The 14,435-nt window shown below is 33.9% G+C and overlaps 2 protein-coding genes across 2 annotated transcripts; both read left to right on the top strand.

Annotated features, from left to right (window-relative positions):
- The first annotated feature begins 3,428 nt into the window (after positions 1–3,428).
- Positions 3,429–6,785, top strand: LOC131806719 (adult cuticle protein 1-like). The gene is made up of 2 exons (XM_059131329.1): positions 3,429–3,434; positions 6,058–6,785. Exons 1-2 carry the CDS (start codon positions 3,429–3,431, stop codon positions 6,424–6,426), a joined length of 375 nt encoding a protein of 124 aa, XP_058987312.1. The 3' UTR covers positions 6,427–6,785.
- A 4,097-nt stretch (positions 6,786–10,882) lies between these two features.
- LOC131800502 (adult cuticle protein 1-like) lies at positions 10,883–12,221 on the top strand. Its single transcript, XM_059131356.1, has 2 exons — positions 10,883–10,958; positions 11,498–12,221. Exons 1-2 carry the CDS (start codon positions 10,953–10,955, stop codon positions 11,882–11,884), a joined length of 393 nt encoding a protein of 130 aa, XP_058987339.1. The 5' UTR covers positions 10,883–10,952; the 3' UTR covers positions 11,885–12,221.
- The last annotated feature ends 2,214 nt before the right edge of the window (positions 12,222–14,435 follow it).

Raw genomic sequence — 14,435 nt, 5'->3', positions numbered from 1 at the left:
TATGGAAACTATAGCTATATCTGAACCGATTTTCTCCAAATTTCAATAGGGTTCGTCCTTGGGCCAAAGAAATATTGTTTGCAAAATTTCATCTCAATCGGATAATAAATGCCACCTGCACTTTGTTCACAAGAATACATGGACAGATGGGCGGACTGACATGCATAAATCAACTCAGAAAGTGATTCAGTGGAGATCCTCAAAACTAACTATGGGCCTACCGCGCTTCCTTCTCCATGTTACAAACAAATGCACAAAGACATAATACCACTATGTGGTGTAGGGTATAAAATAAAGAATAAATAAAAATAAACGAAAAATTCACCCGCCGAATATGACGACAAATTGGCGTACTGTAAAGTGACTGCAAAATCAGGAGAAATTATGTTTTTGGTCCATTTCAGCCTCTAATTATCAGAAAAGGTGTCCGTTCCCGTTGGACCTCGACCATGAGCGCTGGACGGACGGACGGGCGGGCATAGCTAGATCGACTCAGCACATCAAAATATTGTAATCCGTAAACAAAATTCATAGGCTATATAATTTTGGGAAATTTCACTTGGAACTGGGGATATAGCATCAGAGTCGCAGGTATCTCCCAAAATTTAGTTTTTATATGCACATATATATTGATCGATTATAGATATAGTCTCCAAATTCGAAAGTTGTAAAGGAATTTGAACCAAAAATAAATTTGCCAAATTATATAGAAATCGGTTCAGATTAGGATACATCTCCAAAATATATTTTGGCCGAATTCACATATTTGATGCCCAAGTCACAATACGTATGTCCGATTCCAATGAAATTCGGCTTGAGTGACTAAATTTGGAACAAAAATACATTTTTTCAAATTTATTGAAATCGGTTGAGGTTTGGATAAAGCTCCTACATACATTTTCGGCCGATATAATCCAATTATATTTAAATCGATTCCGTATTTCATATTTATCTGAACCGATTTAAATAAAATTTGACAAAATCTACTTTTACAATTTCATATGTATATATATATATATATATATATATATATATACATTTTCGGCCGATATAATCCAATTATATTTAAATCGATTCCGTATTCCATATTTATCTGAACCGATTTAAATAAAATTTGACAATATCTACTTTTACAATTTCATATATATATATATATATATATATATATATATATACATCGCGCGTTGGTAGACCGAGCTATTTGTTTGTTTACATATTAAAGCATTACAATAATTACTTTTTCTTATGCCCTACAACACTATGTGTTGGGGGTACTATTAGTTTGATTGGGCCAAAAATTATGTAACACCTTGAAATATTGGTTTCCCACATAGAGTTACGTTTTATGCTTGTAAAACATTTATGTTATTTTTTTTAATTGAAAATTAAAACAAATGTTTTTCTAATTTTTACAAACAAATTTTTATTTAATTTATTATTCAAATGTATGGTTAGCGAAAAAAACAAAATGATTTGATCATATTAAGATCTCGGTGTCAACTCAACTCTTATTCTAAATTCATCTTCTTTTAAAAGTAATTAATATTTTGAATTTACAACAATAAATATAAAATAAACAAAAAACAAAATTGTAGTTAAAGTGGGAGTGAGTGGGAGAATATTGGAGAGCAACAGTTCTATTGATAGATGAGAGAGAGGAAGAGAAGGAGAGAGAATGAAAGTGAGAGAGTTTAATTTGATGAGAGATATTAAAATAAGAGAGTGATATTTATGAGTTAAAGAATTTGTGATTTTATGTTGGGTGAAATATGTGAAGAGAGAAAGGCATTAGGTAAAGTGTATTAGGGTGGGTAGACGAATGTGACTATAGGAAGCATGGATATATGGATCTTCCTATCTCGCCGAGCTGAGTCGATATAGCTATGTATGTCCGTCCGCCCGTCTCTCCGTCTGTCCATGCTAATTTGTAATCATTCTACAGGTCGCAATTATGGCCCGATCTTCACGAAATTTAGAATAAAGGTGGGGCTTGGGCCAGAATAGAACCCTATTGCTTTTGGAGATGATCGCATATTATGTAGGGGTTGAAATGGACCAAAAAACTGAATTTTCTAATTTTGCAGTTGCTCTAAAGGTCGCAATTATACAGCAATCGACGCGGAAGTTAGCATGGGGCTAGAGCTTAGGGATGGGCAGAATCTTCCAAGTTTTATGGTCTTCGGGTAATATTTAGTGGGTGAAATAGACCATAACATTTGTGTTAAATAAAAGTCAAAATTTTCCATCAAACAGCGAATATTTTTAATCCCGACGAAATCACAAATCGACGAACAGGACAATTCTGACCGTTAGGTAGATGCCAATAGTAAATATATCGGGTATATAAAAAAAATTACTTACAGGCGATATCTGAAATACACAAAAGGCAAAATTCTGGTTTTTTATGCTGATTTCGTTGGCGAATAAAACTAAATATCGTAGACAAGCATATCATACAGATGAGTCCAAATTTGGAGATAAAGGGGGAGTCTTGCTTTTGGAGATGATAGCAAAATATTTAGGGGTTCAAATAAACCAAATCAGAAAAAAAATCCTCATCACACAATTGAAGCCAATCGACACGTCAAGAGAGATAAGGACAGGGAAGAATTGTAGCATTCTGGGTGACCATTGGATTATATTTAGCTGTAAAAAGGAGCACACAACTAAAAGCACGACAGAGTGGGTAAATATTAGGCACTGGTGACATAATTTCAAAAGCGAAATCTTCCAAAAAGGATTTGGACATATGGGGGCTTCTAAAATATTGTAGTGTTGTAGGGAATCACATGATCGGCCACGGGCGACTATAGCCTTTGCTTACTTGTTTAATTTTTGAATTTGTTTTATTTTTTTTTTTTTTAACCAACATATATACTTTTTTAAAATTTTGAATGCATATAAAATCAAAGGGGCTCAACTACTAATATCATAAACAAGTCAATGGAAAGCAGCAAGAAAACAGCAAATAGTTTAGATAAATCTTTAATAGGAATGACGATAGAACACTCCATTCATTTAATGTAAGTTAAAGTAATAAAATGAATGAAATAGTTGTTTCTCCGGGTTCGCTCACCTGAAAAATAATTCCAATGCCTTTGTCGATTTAAATTTGACTTAAAAATCACTCGGGTGTGTTGGCTGTTGAGATTGGTGTGGGTTGACATTGAAGTTGTTGAAATAAGTTCTGGAATTCATTCGGTTCTGTAAATTCTGGACATAATGAAATGCATTGCGCTCATGTAGTTTATCTACAAGGGAGTGATGAGGGGGAAAATGTTTAATAAAAGAGAATGAAACATTAAAAAAATGTTGAACTAAGAATTGTTCTCATATATAAGGTGTGTGGTTGGGATGAAATTCCCATAGTTATTTGTAACGTCAAAGCATCTAAGGCAATATAGAATAAATACAATAAATTAACAAACATGAAGGTAAATCGAGGATAAAAGTAATAAAGTATTTCAAATGTTTTACTAAATATATAAAAATTAAATTTAACAATTTGCAGAAAAAAAAAAACAAATTGTGTGAATATAAATAAAATTTATATTAAAAATTTTATAGTAATGGAATCGAATAAATCCGTAAAAATATATCCTGGAATACCACACAAAATCAGTGGGTGCTTAAGAAAAATTATTTGTCTACTTAAAAAATTAAATACAACAAATAGAGAGAAATTTTCGCAACGTTCATCATGTATGAATAAACAATTTGTATCGAAATCGAAACGAAAAATTCTACCTATAAGAGTATAGAACAAAACCAAAGTCCGGAATGCTTAGCTAATATATAACAATAATATTCTAATTTTTAGTTATTTTATTCGAACTTTATTTTAAATTATTTCAAATGTTAGTTTACTAAAAAAAGACCTCGAGCTCAATTTTAGTAAAGTTACATTCGAAATAATATAACAATAATATATAATACTAGCTGAACCCGGTGCGCTTCGCTACCCCTTTTGATTTTATATGCATTCAAAATTTTATTTACGAATATATGTTGGATAAAGAAAAACAAATTTAAAAATTAAAAAAAATATTGCACTAATTTAATGCGTTAATAAACAAAATCATTACAAAAGCAGTAACATGACATGCATACACGAAGGGTTTGTCCTTTGGATTTATTTATTTCATTGCAAATACCAAGCGTGCAGGAAACTGCAATTTTTTAAGTAGAGTGGCATTTCTATTGCAAGTAGTGAATTCGAGATAGCAACATACTTCGCCGTAATAAGCGTATTTCAAATAAATTGTTGTGTTGTTTTTTAGTGTTAGCCTAAGGCGTTGTGGGTCAATGGTTCTTATTAAAATCATATCCCAATCTGATCCGATTTAAATATAATTTAAAAAAAAAATACTTTTACACCAAACTCCGCTACACCTTTCATATTTAATTGAAATTGGTGCGTCAAATATGTGAAATCGACCGAGAATATATATATGGGAGCTATATCCAAATCTTAACTAATTTCCAATTAATTTATCACATTTATTATTATAACAAAATTCCGCCACACATTCTGAATTTCATTGGAATCGGTCATATATATCGTGTTTGGTGCATAATATGTATGAAATCGGCCGAAATATATATGTTAGCTATATCCAAACCTCAACTTATTTCAATATAATTGTGCAATTTTTGCTGGTGCCAGATTTTGTCTCTCTCGCTTTGGGTGCTAAGTATATATATGGAGCTATAATCACATCTGAGCGTATTTGAATATAATTTGTCAAATGTGCATCAAATATGTGAAATCGGCGGATAATATATATGGGAGCTATATCCAAATCTGAACCGATTTTAATATAATTTGACTAATTTATTTTCTAATCAAAATCCCGTTACATATTCCAAAATTCTTGGAAATCGAACATACATATCGTGTATGGTGCATAAAATACTTGAAATCGGTCGAAAATATATATGGGAGCTATATCCAAATCTGAACCGATTTTAATATAATTTGACAAATGTATATTTGTTTTAATTTCCGCTACACATTTCAAATTTCATTGAAATTAGAGATACATAGCGTGTTTGGTGCATCAAATACATGAAATCGGTCGAAAATATATATGGGAGCTATATCCAAATCTGAACCGATTTCAATATAATTTGAAAAATTCATTTTTGCTCCCGATTCCGTTACTTATTTTAAATTTCATTAAATTTGGACATACATATCTTGTTTGGTCCACCAATCACATGAAATCGGCCGAAAATGTATATGGTAGCTATATCCAAATCTGAACCGATTTCAATATAATTTGGGAAATAAATTTTTTTAGATAAAATCTATCACACGTTTCAAATTTCATTGAAATTGGGGATACATAGCGTGTTTGGTGCATCAAATGCTTGAAATCGGCCGAAAATATATATGGGAGCTATATCCAAATCTGAACCGATTTCAATATAATTTGACAAATTTATTTTCGGATCAAATCCCGTCACATATTCCAAATTTCATTGGAATCGAACATTCATATTGTGTTTGAGGCATCAAATGAACGAAATCGGTCGAAAATATATATGGGAGCTATATCCAAATCTGAACCGATTACAATATAATTTAGCAAACTTATTTTTGTTCCAAATTCCGTTACACATTCCAAATTTGGAGACTGTATCTTTAACCGATCAATAGATATGTGCATATAAAATCTAAATTTTTGGGAGGTACCTCCGATTCTGATGCTATATCTCCAGTTCCAAGTGGAAATTCAAAAATTTATATAGCCTATGTTACTTTCAGGCGATGTTGCAGTATATATGGAAATTTTCAGAAAAATCTATTCAGCAGTTTTCGAGTCCATAAATTACAAACAAACAAACAAACAAACAAACAAACGTACAAACATTTTCCTCTTTTATAGATATATAGATACACTACTTGTGGGCATATTGTATAGATCTGGCAGATTAAAATGAGCTCCTGATTGGAGGGAAGGGGAGGTGAACATAATCCACTGCAACGGTATATTTTCATAAATCAAACAAAAGACTATTCAAATTGCAACTACATTATCTATTATCTTCCAGTTCGTCATTGCCGTAGTCCTGTTCGCTTTAGCTTTGGGTGCCAACTCCTCAGTTTTGCCCTGGGGACCAGTTGTTGTGGGTGGACCCCTACCCTGCACAGTAGTACTTGGTGCTCATCCCCATGCTGCTGTTACAGTTGCGGCCCATCCTCCCCATGTGGTTCCTGGACCTGGACCAGTTCAAGTGGTCTCTGGTCCCGTTCCTGCTGTTGTTGCTGCCCCACATGTCGTTGTCGTTCCTTCTGTAGTTCCAGCTCATAGCGGCACTCTTGTTGCCAAGACTCGCGGTGCTGTACATGTTGCTCCCTTGGCTGGCCACGCCCAATCAGTTGCCTCAGTTAATCTGCAACCCGCTCCAGGAACTGTTTAAATTCCATCCGAGAAGAATTTTCTCAACTGAAACTGGCTCAATTGAGCATTGAAGTATTTTAGATATCTTCGCGATCACTCATTCATCAGGACATCCTTTGCCATATTACTTGTATAATGTTAAACCGTTGTATCAAAATATGTACTTTTTATCTCATCACATTATTTCTTATCTTATTTTTTGCTTATCATTCGTTCGCCTTTCATTCTGCTACTTATTTCTATCAACATTTTAGTCTTTTACCACTTCCCTATCTATCATTCTTCAATACCACTTTCTTACGAAAACACTGTCGTATTTTTTCTGTTCTAAAATATCATATTAAGTGAAACAGTTTGTTATTGTGTAAATAAATTAAGAATTATGTGAATTTTTGTAATTTTGTTATTTGCTTTTTGAAGGGGGTAAAATTGTAAGCAGAAGTGTTTTTTCGAATTTAAACACATCATGTTTAGGAAAAGCTCGAATCAAAAGCCTCGAGTTAGTTTATACCATATCTGATTTTGAAAAACATAACTTTATTCATAATTAGTTAGGACACGACGAAAGACGGACGTGCATTATTTGCCATTATATATGTTTGTGTAAAGTAATCGTTCTAGATTTCTTTTTTGACATAGTACATTATATATACATTATAGTCAAACGCAACTCCACACAAATCAACAATTTGAACAGCCATACTTACGTGAGCAGTGTCGTCTTGTATTTTTTGTAAATGAAGTCATACAAAAACTAATCTGTTAACGTGTTATTTTTTAGAAGTTACGCGAAAACTGGATAACATTTTTAAAGATGATAAGGGAAAATAGGCAGTAGTACCCATTACCAACTTCAAATACGAAATTTTGAAACAATTCCGATGAATAATACCGCTAAAATCATAGAAATACCGAATTTAGGTAGGTACAGCTATATGAGGGCTATACTAACACCTGGATCTTCATAGGCAATTTTCCGTCACGAGCTGTAGTGTCCGTCATGAACTGCAAATACAAAATTTGAAAAAATGTTGGTGAATAATGCCGCTTAAATCATCAAAATACCGAATATCGGGAGGTACTATTATATGGGGGCTATACCCAAACGTGTCCTGCAGAACAAACACTCATATTAGTTAAATTTTATCAACCCAGTTCAATTTGCTGGGAAGATAGAGTGATTTCTACAGACCGACAGACGGACGGACATCGTTATCCTGCATATACGGCCTTAAAAAAATGTAACACGTATAATCACCACCCGGTCTGTCAGACCGATATTTTCAGAGCCTCTTAATTTATGCTAGTTTAAAAACAATTAAAAACGTTTGAATACCCTCCACCATTTGGAACGAATTTGGCAATTTAAAAAAATAAATAAATAAATAAATAAATAAATAAAATAAAATCCGTTAAAAATTCTTTTAAAATCTTAAAAATATCAAATGTAGCCCTCATATTATGGTATAAACGACGACATGGACCTGCAGAAGCAACTTCTGTCATAAGTCATTACAATATTCAAATGGGAAATTAAAAAAAAAAAAAATCGGTGAATGATGTAGCTAAAATCATCAATATAGGGAGGTACTATTATATGGGGGGTATACCAAAATGTGGAGATGCACAGACAAATTTCTGCCTTAGGCTGCCATATCCATTAAGAACTTCAAATACTAAATTTGAAACATTTCCGATGCTAAAATCATCAAAATACCGAATATCAGGAGGTACCGTAATATGGGGGCTATACGAAGACGTAGACCTGTACTGACAATTTTGTGTCTAAGACTGTAGTATTAATTACGAACTTCAAATACGAAATTTGAAACAATTCCGGTGAATAATATCGCTAAAATTATCAAAATACCGAATATCGGGAGGTACCGTTATATGGGGCTATACCAAAACATGGAACTACTTGGCCATTTTCAATACCAAAGGACCTGCAGCCATAACATTTGAGTAAAATTTTACTACTTCATTTTGAGAAGTATATATATATATACATTTGTTCCTTTGGACTTTGAATTATATTTATAATCGTAATTGGTATGATTTAATTCTCACAAATTCCCCATAATTTTTTTTATTTGTTATGTGAAGCTACACTAAATGTGCAAAGTGGTGTAGGGTATCATAAAGTCGGCCCCGCCCGACTTTAAGACTTTCTTTACTGATTATACCCTATAACACTATGTGTTGGGATATTATAAGTTTGATTGGGCCAAAAATTATGTAACACCTCGAAATATTGGTTTCCCACATAGGAATGTATATATGGATCTTCCTAGCTCGCCGAGCTGAGTCGATCTATCTATGTATGTCCGTCCGTCCGTCTGTCCATGTTAATTTGTAATCAACCTACCGGTCGCAATTTTGGCCCGATTCCCACAAAATTGAAAATGGAGGTGGGGTTAGTGTCAGAATAGAACCCTATTGTTTTTGGTTATGATCGCAAAATAATGAAATGGAACCAAAAAAAAGAAAAAAAAAAATACTTGACCATAACTTTTTTATACCCTCCACCGTGGAAAGGAGGGTATATTAACTTTGTCATTCCGTTTGTAACATCCTTAAATATTCGTCGTAGACCCCATAAAGTATATATATTCATAATCAGCATAAAATTCTAAGTCGATTTAACGATGTCCGTCTGTCTGTCTGTCCGTCTGTCTGTCTGTCTGTCTGTCTGTCTGTTGAAATCACGATACAGCCCACATTATTTGACGTAGAGCGCCAAAATTTAGCAGAGCAATTGGTATTGTGTCTAGGATGGTTGGTATTGAAAATGAGATATATCGGTCCACGTTCTGGCATAGTCCCCATATAACGGTACCTCCCGATATTCGGCATTTTAATGGTTTTTGCCACATTTCTTCTAATGTTTCCTTTACCCTAAGGTGGAGGGTATTAAAAGTTTGGCCCGGCCGAACTTAATGTTTTTTTACTTGTTTTGTAAAAATACGAAACTTTCCACTAAACCGCTAATATTTTTAATCCCGGCGAAATCACAAATACACGAAAATGTCATTTCTGACCGTTACATTGATGCTCATATCCAAAATCTCTCTATAGCAAAATATATATAATCTCATATATCAAAGAAGGGAATGTTAGTTAGATCGCTGATAAGTCTAGAACCGCTGGACTGATTTTCACAATTCTCGTCAATTCGGAGTGGTCTCTTGCCAGAAAAGGATAACATGAAGGAAAATCGCGTAAAAATATGCCAATAAAAAAGTGAATATTTTTTGTTAAATTCTTTTAAATTTTTGTCATATTTTTTATCGCATGCGATTTTTTTCAATTTGACTTACAATTTTGAATTGTAAATTATTATTTATTATATAATTATTTCTACACCCCCAGCACTATGTGTTGAAAGTATTATATACAGGTCGCAATTATCGTCCGTTCCTCACGAAATTTTCCATGGGGTAGCGTTAGGGTGAGAATTAAAGCCTACTGTTATGGAGATTTAAATACAGACGTCAAAATGGACCAAAAAAAAGGAAAGAAGTCGAGCATATTGGATGACCATTGGATTATACTTAGCTGTAAAATGGACCATGGCTTTTGTTAATTTTTTTCGAATACATAACAACACGGCGGAATGCGTAAATAAGGGTAACATCTGGGCAGGCCTCTATGACATTAGTTCAATATAAATGAATTTAGACATAAGAGGGGTTTCCAACATATTGTAGTGTTGTAGGGTATCATAAAGTCGGTCCCACCCGACTTTAAGACTTTCTTTACTGGTTTTTAATATAAACATGCACTACTTCAGATAAATTCCCAGTACAAACTATTTTTGTTACGGGAGCTCTACCAAATACACATAGTGGTGTGGGGTATTATATAGTTGGCGCCGCCCGACTTTTGACCTTTCATACTGGTTTAAAATAAGGGATTTTCAAAACAGAGTCATATTTTATTGTGATCATCATAAAAAAAAGAAAATAGAAAATCTATTTCGTTTCCTTATAAGTAAAGATATATGACAAATGAATTGAACTCCCTAACATCACATAAGGGGCGAAATGGACGTCCTCATTAATGACTTTTTGTAACATTCCGTATCCACGATTTTTGGCGGGGTAGACATGGCTAGCAATTTGCTCTACATTCACTTGTATAAATGTGTTAATTCTTTTTCTTAGAGATTGTTGGCTTTTCCTTTGAGACCGTTGGTTTTGTTTAATAGCCATTAACTTGTAACCATGTAAAAATAGCTCAGGTGTTAATGGAGATTAGTGTAGGTTGACATTGAAATTGTTGAAATAAATTCTGGAATTGTTTATTTAAATGAATGCTGGACATAATGAAATGCATTGCCGGTATTCTATATATGTGTGGGGAGTGTGAGGGAGGTAAAAGTTAGATAATTGAAAATAGAACAAAAGACGTTTATAGATAGATAAAAATACATATATGCTGGACACGGTATGGTTTTGCTATAAAAGGTCAGTTCCATGTTGAGATGTCAGTAGAGTTATTTCTAGCATTAAACCAATAACAATACAACAAAACGTAGCAATCATGAAGGTGAGGATTGGAGAAATAACAAAAACAGATTTTTTTATTAATATTTGTGAAAATGTCAAATTAAAAAAAAATAAAATAGATTTTCGAATGGAAATATGTCAAGGATATTAAGTTTCATAATGAAATTACCAAGTGACAATCATGACACTTTTACGATGAAAAGAACTTAAAACGGAATAGAGAAATGTGTCCGCCTTAAGAAACAAATCATATCAATGAATACAAACTGATTTAAAATCTAAGACTAAAATGTGAAAAATTTCAAATATTGATTGATACAAATTTCCCAAATTAAAACAAAATTTGTTAGAACATTTGAAAATAAATTAAAAACACGAATGAGTCCCTAAATGTATAATAGTTTTTTAAACACAAAAACCTTTATATCATAGGAAGATTGTTTCATAAATAAGCTGTATATTCATTCATCGAGTTTGAAATGAAAATTCTGTTTCGAAATAAATTACTGGCATCTGCAAATACTTATGTACTTAACTTGCAAATAACATTTAACTATCGATTTCCGTTTTGTTTTCCAGTTCGTTATTGTCGTAGTCCTGCTTGCTTTGGCTTTGGGTGCTAACTCCTCAGTTTTGCCCTGGGGACCAGTTGTTGTGGGTGGTCCTCTTCCTGGTACTGTGGTACTTGGAGCTCATCCCCCCGCCGCTGTTACAGTAGCTGCCCACCCTCCTCATGTTGTTGCTGGTCCTGGACCTGTTCAAGTGGTGTCCGGTCCCGTCCCCGCTGTAGTTGCTGCCCCTCATGTAGTTGCCGCTCCACATGTTGTTGCCGCTCCTGCTGTAGTTCCAGCTCATAGTGGCACTTTCGTTGCCAAGACTCGTGGTGCTGTACATGTTGCCCCATTGGCTGGTCATGCCCAATCGGTGGCCTCAGTTAATCTGCAACCTGCCCCAGGAACAGTTTAAACTTCCACTTTAGATAAATTATAAGAAATAGCTGATTTAGATTAATGTTGTTACAGCGAAGTTTGGAAATCTATACATACCACCAAGGACATCGTACACCATTATTAGTTTTATTAAAGCAACGAAGTTACGACAAAATTCTTTGTATTACTACTCCATTACTCTTCCATTTCACCTTCCTTACGTATTTCCAATAATATATATCATTTGAACATGTTCCCTGAATACAGTCTGCTAATTCTTTCTAAGTCACTACTCACTTTTCTATATTACACATTGATGCGCTATTCAGGATCTTAGAAATATGTCTGTAAATAAATATAAAAAAAAAACAGAAATGTGTATTTTCAATGAAAATATTCTTTTCGGTAGGTTATAACACAAAAATTACATGGGAATTTAAATTGAACAACTAAAAAAGCTAAAAGTTCGGCCGGGCTGAACTTTGAATACCCTCCACCATTTGGAACGAATTGGGCAATCTTCAAAAAAATAAGTAAAAATAATAAAAGAAATAAAATCCCTTAAAGATTCTCTTAAAATCATAAAATGCCGGAGGTAGCCGTTATATTAGGGTCTATAGGACGACATGGACCTGCATGGGGAACTTTTGTCATAAGCCATTACAAAATTTAAATGCAAAACTTGAAAAATAAAAAAAATCGATAAATAATGTAGCTAAAATCATACAAATACCGAATATAGGTAGGTACCATTATACGGGGGCTAAACGAAGACGTGGACCAGCACAGACAATGTCCTGCCATAGGCTGTACTTTTCTGTTTTAGGCTGTGATAACCATTACGAATTTCAAAAACCAAATTTGAAACAATTTCGGTAAAATGTCGTCTAAATCATCAAAATACCGAATATCAGGAGGTACTATTATATGGGGACTATACGAAGACATGGACGTGCACATACCATTTCCCTGGTAGGCTGTAATATCAACTACGAACTTCAAATACCAAATTTGATACTATACCAAAACGTGGACCTACATGACCCATTTTCAATACCAAAAGTCCTGCAGACATAATGTTCATTTGAGTAAAATTTTTATCAACCTACTTCATTTCGTTCGAAAGCTAGAATGATTTTCACAGACGGACCGATATCGCTAAATCGGCATAAAAATTTTACTGATCACGAATATGTATACTTTGTGGGGTGTAAAATGTACCATTTTGAAGGAACTTGACAAATTTCCCAACGATTGCGAACTTCAAATACGAAATTTGAAACAAAGAGAATAATGTGCCTAAAATAAAAAAAATACCGAATATAATTAGGTATCGTTATACGAGGGAAATATGAAGACGTGGACCTGCCTACGCAATTTTTTGTCATATGCTGTAGTACCCGTTATGAACTTTCAATGCAAAATTTGAAACAATTCCGGTGAAATGTCGTTTAAATCGTCAAAATACCGAATATCTGGGGTACCGTTGTATGGAGGCTAAATGAAGACGTGGATCTGTATAGATAATTCTCTTCCAAAGGGTAAGGTACTCAGAAGGAACTCCCTGTTTGGATTTTCGGACATTTCCATTAAAAAATCTGGCTACTATCGTCAAAATTCCGAATATCAGGAGGTACCGTTATATGGGCGATATACGATATCGTGGACCGATGTAGCCCATCTTCGAGTTTGACTTGCCTGCAGACAAAAGACTGATCTATGCCAGATTTTAGCTTCCTATTATAATTTGTATAATTTGATCAAGAATATATACACGTTGTTAGGTCTAACAAGTAAAAAAGCAGTAAGTTCGGCCGGGCCGAACTTTGAATACCCTCCGCCATTTGCAACGAATTAGAAAATTTTTAAAAAAATAAAATCCATTAAATTTTATTTTAAATCTTTACAATATGATATTGTGGACCTTTAAGACAAATCTATGTCTGGGTGTTAAGTATTCACAAGGAACTCCTTGTGTGGATTTTCAGATAATTCCATTGGAAAAAGTGGCTAAAATCATCAAACTACTGAATATCGGGGGTTTTCGTTATATGGGGGATATACGATATTACGGAACTATATAGAAAATTCCATTCAGAGGGTAAAGTGCTCACAAAGAACTCCTTGTGTGGATTTTCAGACAATACGATTTGAAAATGTGGCCAAAATCATCAAAATACCGAATATCGGGGGTACCGTTATATGGATGCAATACGATATCATTAGCCTATGTAAAGAATTCTCTGTCCGGGGGTAAAGTGCTCACAAAAAACCCCTTGTGTACAATTTCCGTTGGAAAATGTGGCTAAAATCATCAAAATACCGAATATCGAGGGTACTGGAACTCCTTGTGTAGATTTTCTGACAATTCCGTTGAAAAATGTGGGTAAAGTTATCAAAATACCGAATATTGGGGGTACCGTTATATGGGGGATATACGATATCGTGGACCTATATAGACAATTCTATTTCAGAGGGTAAAATACTCACAAGGGACTCCTTTTGTGGAATTTCAGACACTTCCATTGAAAAATCTGGCTACTATCGTCAAAATTCCGAATATCAGGAGATACCGTTATATGGGCGAT

This window comes from Musca domestica, unplaced genomic scaffold (genome assembly GCF_030504385.1).
Source record: "Musca domestica strain aabys unplaced genomic scaffold, Musca_domestica.polishedcontigs.V.1.1 85, whole genome shotgun sequence".
NCBI classification, from domain to species: Eukaryota; Metazoa; Arthropoda; class Insecta; order Diptera; family Muscidae; genus Musca; species Musca domestica.
This window is presented reverse-complemented; position numbering and strand designations above follow the sequence as displayed.